This window comes from Acanthisitta chloris, unplaced genomic scaffold (genome assembly GCF_000695815.1).
Source record: "Acanthisitta chloris isolate BGI_N310 unplaced genomic scaffold, ASM69581v1 scaffold35666, whole genome shotgun sequence".
Lineage (NCBI taxonomy): Eukaryota > Metazoa > Chordata > Aves > Passeriformes > Acanthisittidae > Acanthisitta > Acanthisitta chloris.
Window position 1 is genome coordinate 3,203 of NW_008677082.1, and position 6,161 is coordinate 9,363.

Genomic DNA, 6,161 nt, shown 5'->3' on the forward strand with positions numbered 1-6,161 from the left:
TTCATGAATATTGCCTTGATTCTCAGCTCTCATCTTCCTGTTGTGTGTGGGCTGAGCAGCACTCCTGAAGTCCCAGAGGCTTCGGCTTCCAGGCAGATTCCCTCTCTTCTGATCCATTTTGGTGGGATGAGTCATGCCTTCTGTTGGCAAAGGCTTTCTAGCCCTTCTGAATGATTCATTTTATTTCTAACTCTCTCCTCCTTCCCTTTTTGCTCTCTATTCTGGGCTCTTACACACACCAAAGGCCTTTATATTTTCTTGATAAATAGCACTTGGCAGCTGTGACTCCTCCTGATTAATAACTTGGCAGATGTGTCGCTCACAGGGCAGGGAGGATGCATATGGGAATCTCAAAGCACATTGCAGTTGGCTTGTGTATTCCTTGCACAAAAAGACTCAGGGCCAAGAACCACAGTCGTTCAGTGGGTGTGAAACTGGTGTGGGTTGAGAGTGGGAGCATCTGTCCTAGGAGGCCACTAAACCTATTTTTATTCAAGTGCTTCTTATAGTAAGAGCTTCTGTTGTAGTGAATCCCTTTGATGGACTGCGGTGACCTCTCTGAGCACTGGTCAGGAGGAAACTACCCTCAGGGCACTTCCAGTGCTAATTAGGCAATGCCAGTTCTGAGCACAGTGTAACCTTCTGTTTTCTTCTTGCCCAGGATTAACCCTGTACCAGGCACTTATCCCACCCAAAGCTACTACTGTCCTTCACCTCAGGCTCCTCCTGCTTCCCAGATGCTGCAGCCCAATGCTTGGAGCCAGGGGTTTCATCACAGCTGTGCTCCAGGATATGGCCATGCTCTGGGACATGAGGGAACTCAGCAGGGCCATGCTGCAGGACACAGTCTCAGTTCCTCCCACTACCAAGCCAGAGGTGCCTTTGGAGAGTGCTCTGGGCAGGCCCACGCTGGAGCCTCACTGGGACAGTGCTGCCAGCTCAGCAAGTTCTCTCCCCCACAGCACGTGTGCCCAACTGATCCACAGTCACCTGCCGGTGTGAGTTCCCTGGCTGGCATTCAGCAAGCACCAGGGTATCCAGCAGCCACTGGGGCTCCTGTTTCAGCTGAATTTACCAGAGTCCAGGTGTACTGATCCTCCAGAAAGCAGCAGGACTCACACTGGGGCAGGACCATTGTGTGATGCTCTCACATCAGTGCATTGCTGTCATCTTTGCTGTGTCTGGGGTGAGTACTGCGATGGGTTGGTAGCTCCAATGTAGGCCATTCCTATGCTCCCTGGCACAGGCTACTTGAATTATATTCCTTTATGGTTTTTTTTACTTTTTGATACTGCACTTCTCATCCTTTTGAAATCTTTTTTCATTGCTGCGTTTTGCAGCTGCCTTGTTTTCCACAGTGCCACTGGAATTCCAGTGCACCAGCCTCCTGAGCCAAGCTAGGAACCTCATTGTCAAAACACTGGATGAATCTGGGGTTTAACTAGGCTGCAGCCATAAGCACATACCCATTTACACTCCTCTCTTGTTTACAGGTGTGATGTAACTAGGACCCAAAAGAAGGGGGAATCATGGAAGCCTTAGTTTATAACTTAATATTTGAAGGAGGAGAGATGTCTTTTGTACTGATGACTTCTCCACTAAGACACCTCTTGAAAGGGGCTTGTTAAACCAAGCTGGGGCAAGAGGACAGACTACAGAACACCCTTTTCTGCCCTCCCAAAACACAGCTCTAAAATGCTAGCTCTAAAATTCTTAGCTGCAGTCTGTGCATCCATCAACATGTTGCCTTCATTTTCTGATAGCACTGCACCAGCTCAGTCTGTGTCACCAGCACTTGTCAATCAGGCAACCTCAGATGCATGTGAAGTAGTGGGAGACTTCAGTAAGGGATTTTGACCATTTGTGGAGGAAATGCTTCTAAATCCAAGGAGCTGGGAGGGACTTTAAGAGTGGGCTAGACGAATTATCTGGAATGTAGCAGTGCTGTTAGAGGCATTCACACTGCTCAGCTTTAGAACTTTCACCCACCAGTATTAGCACAATCTCTCTCTGTTTTATTCAGAGCTGGTGGAAAGGTGTGTGGGAGAGGAGAGTTTTCAGCAAGGGAGTCAGAGCAGGATGCAGTGTTTGGTGCCTGTGGCTGTAATGGAGTTTGGTCCAGCTGGTGGGATTTGAGCTTTATTCCAGCTGTGTAGCTGCTGTCCTTTGCCATGCCCAGGAGGAATCTGCTGTGTCTGTAAAACAACCAGCATCTCAACTATTGCCCTTGACTCTGCTTAGAGTTTTGTTGTGCTCCAAAAGAAATGTGCTACATGAAGCACAAAGTGCCATTACTCTTCTTGGAGATGTTCTTGGAGTACCTAACCCATTCCCCAGAAACACAGCAGCCTCAGGGCTCCTGCATGTCAATGAGCCTGGCCAGAGGCAGCTCGGGCAGCTGCATGTTCCAAAGCACTTCTGTGCCTCTCTTTTTGCCCCTCCTCAGTGTCTGAAGAAGCTCCAAGTTGCCATACAGCCACTCCAGTTCTCCAGCAGCCCCTCTGGGGTGACTGCCGTGGTCACATGTGGTCTCACAGGGGCTTGCTCTGGGGGAACACCAGACTGAATGCTGAGGACTTAATACCTCAGATAGGTAAGACATTAGTAAGAATCTTTTCTGGCAAAAGTGGACACCCCAGGCAGGGCTTTCTGCATTACAAAGCCATTTGGGAACCAGGATGGCTCCATCTCATCCCTGATTGTTTCACTCCTCCTTGGGTTCATAAATGGACTTGATTTCATGGTTTTGTTTTTCCTGCAGACAGCAATTGCATTGTTGTATGTTTCATGTGGAGCAAGAGCAGGATAAGGAGCTTATTTGGAATTTAAAAGCATGTTTTTAATACTAGGAAAGAAATGCTAGAGATAACATTGAAATGTTGATACTCCAGTCTCGTTAGTGCCTTGATTTTCCTCCTTGTGAAATCCCTGCCTGTAAACCAAGGAATTTTATTACTGTTTATTCCAGAAGGCTGGTGAGGACTGATAGCAATCGAAAATGTTTTATGCCTCCGTTATCTTAAAAAACAGTCAGAAGGACAAACTACCGTGTCTCTGGGTTTGCTTTCAAATGGGGAGCTGGAGCGTGCTCCTCCGGACGGTGGGATCAGTGGTATGGGCTGAGGGCGGTGGGATCTGTGGGGCGGGATCAGTGGGATGGGATCTGTGGGATGGGCTGAAGGGCACAGCTGCGTGTCTGGCTGGTGACTTTGGACGCGCACTGGGGACCAGCAGTACTGCACACTGCAAAGCTGTGTACACCGGTTATTTTTCCTTTCCGGCTCTTATCAGTTGATCTGGTGAGAGATTCACTCTCCATGCACAGCTGATAAAGGCTTGGCGTGTCTCCAGGCAGTAGTTTCCTGGCTTACAGTGCTGGAGGAAGCCCTGGGCTATAAGAGTCACTGCTGATGGGGGAACAGCCCCAAGGCCAGATGGCCTAAGGGACAGCAAACCTCCTTCCAGAGGGTGAGTTGGGCCCTTGGCCCTAGCAGTGAGGGTCCCAGCCACTAACCTTTCCATGCTGGAACAAGTCAACTGCCACAGCCTTCCGGGTGAGCCCTGGGGATGGGACATGGGGGGATGGACACAAAACCACAGTTTGGGTTTATTTTTCCCTTCAGCTCCCAGCTCTTTTGGCAGCTTCTTGGTGACCTTGGCAGATCCCTTGGTGTCTGTGATGTCTATGACTTCCATTATTCCCAGGGCTATTCTAGCTGAGTCCAGCTCATGACTGCCGTGGCCCATCCCTGTCACGTGCAATGTGTTGTACCTGCCTTCAGTGCCCTTGGATGGATGTTTGTGAAGATTTATTTCCTCCCTGTTCCCTACTCTCCCGAGGCAGCTGTTTCACTGTGAAATGCTGTTGTATAAATGAGCCAAGGACCTTCTGCTTCCTCCAGCAGTTCAAGCAAATCCCAGTTCCTCAGGGCTGGTGGCAAACTCAGAACTCCTCTCCTAGGGAAGGGAAGTTGCTGAGAGGGAAGGAAGGAGTTGGGAAGAGGCTTTTACAAATGTGTCCAAGGCTGAAAAGAGGAATTAAACTTGAAAGAGGGAGAGGTAAAAATCATCAGCTCCCCAGGCTTTGGCATTTCCCTAAGCTCACAGCAATGTTACTCATTGCACGTTGCAGTACCAGGTCATTTCCTTGGTGGGGAGACAGAGAATGAAAGTTTCTAAACCAGGAAAAGAAAAGAAAAACATCAAATCAATAGCCTCTCATTTCAGCCCAGGATGGCTTGTCCCTGGGCTGGCTGCCCCTGGGGAACGTGGTGTCCTGGAGGTTTGTTATTCTGTGTCTCTGGTATATTCCCAGTAAAACAGACACTTCTTTCAGTGCCAGGATTGTCTGCTCCACAGACAGAGTGTGCAGGGAGACCCAGAAGGCCCCTTGGGTTGTCCCTGTGTCCTCAGAGGGTCACTGCAGAGTGACAAGAGTCTGGGGACAAGGGCTGAGAGCTGAATCTGCCATTCCCTGTGCTCAGGGCAGTGGTCCTGATGCACTGTGAGAGCCCAGCTCTGTCCTCTTTGCTTTTTGGCTCCCACGATGGGGCAAGAGAAGAGGACTGGGGGGCACATGAGGAAAGCAGAACTGACTTGGACCTACATTACTGCCCCATCCAGGAACAAGGAGGGTCCCACAGTGTTGGGAGGCCTGGCGGGCAACACTGATGTTGGAAGAAAATCAGGTCTGTGTTCCTTTGTCTTCCTGTGGCTTGTTCATTTGTGGCTAAGCACACACATGAATTTATCCACACTGGGGACCAGGTTCCCTATGCCAGGGCTGGGATGTTGCCAGGACGCATGGCTTGTTTGCTGGCACTGTGGAGGATCTGCAGCTAAGAGTTCAGCCCCAGCCTGTGCTGGGGATGAATGAGAGTCAGAGAGGTGGGAGAAATAGGTGTGGAGACTAAGCACTGACCAAACAGGTCCCTGCAGGCTGGCAGGGCTCTGCTTTGTCCCCTTGTGGTGTTTGGACTGGCTGTGATGAGAGCCCAGCCCCTTCCCTGGTGGGACAGAACAGGATGGGCTGTGCCATAATACTTGTCCCCAGTCCAGGCACATGATGGGCTGGGGATGACCCCAACCAAGGACCTGCTGTGTCCTGCCATCCCCTCAGTGCCACTGTGATCTTTAACCTACAGTTGTTCACCACACAGGGGATGGTCATGGACTGGAGGAAACCCCGGGAGCTTCTATGGGTTCCACCAAAACCAATGCAGGTGGCAGCAGTGCCCAGATGACTTTGTACCCCTCAACCCTCTGCTCAGATGCCGTCAGGAAAGGGGGTGTCCCTGCAGCCCCAGGCAGCACTGCCCCAGAGCTGTACTTTTCAGGTCTGTGCTCCCTCATCACATCCCTCCTGGCCCTTCAGGTGCCTGCCAGCCCCAGCGTGAACTTTGCACCTTCCCCAAGGGGTTTATTGACTCTGCAGCAAGCGTCAGCGCAGTGATAGCCTCAGGACCTGACTGGGATGTGCCAGTGCCTGACCACCCGAGGGAAGAGACCCAGCCCCGGGGTGACCCCAGCTTTGGGGTGACCCCACACAGCTGTGGGGCTGCTCAGTGGGGTCAGAGCAAGCTGTGCTTCTGCCACGCTAGCCATAGCAGTGTCAGGACCCAGCTTCAAAAACGGAGAGAGGAGGGCAGTGCTCCCTCTGTGCCTGCAGCAGCCAGGGGCTGTGAGTTCAGGTTGTGAAACCTTCTGCTGGAACTGCTGGGGATGTTTCTGGAGCTGCTTGTGCAACTCCCCAGTGTGGCACTGTGAGCATTGGTTTGTGGTTAGATCAGGAGCACGTGCTTGTGGTGCCTGTAAATTAGCCAGGCAGAGAGCTCCTCACCTCCCAGGGAGGGGTGGCAGTGACTGGGTGTCAGCCTCCACCCTGGTGGCCCCTGGCCCCCTGAGGGTCCTGGTGGCCTCGTGGAGGGGCTGGGGGGTCCCACCACAAAACCATGTGCACCCAGGCACCACTCACAGCCGTGGCTGGGGGGTTCTGGGTCTGTGGGTCCTAGTTCAGGCAAGGGTGTGTGTCCAGAGCTGCTTGGCACACAGGTCCCAAGCCCTGACCCCACTGTGAACCCAAACATGACTCCACCATGACCCCAAACTCTCACCCCACTATGACCCCAAACACGACTACCCATGCCAACTTCTGACCTCAC

The 6,161-nt window shown here is 51.8% G+C and overlaps 1 protein-coding gene across 1 annotated transcript in view; it reads left to right on the forward strand.

The window, feature by feature from the left end:
- Positions 1-752, forward strand: part of RHBDD2 (rhomboid domain containing 2) — a gene marked incomplete at both ends in the record, with an annotated part of 3,427 nt that extends 2,675 nt beyond the window's left edge. Inside the window, one exon of the mRNA XM_009076376.1 lies at positions 662-752. Within this exon, the coding sequence (XP_009074624.1) occupies positions 662-752 (91 nt within the window). The remainder of the gene's footprint in view (positions 1-661) is intronic.
- Between the last annotated feature and the right edge of the window lie 5,409 nt (positions 753-6,161).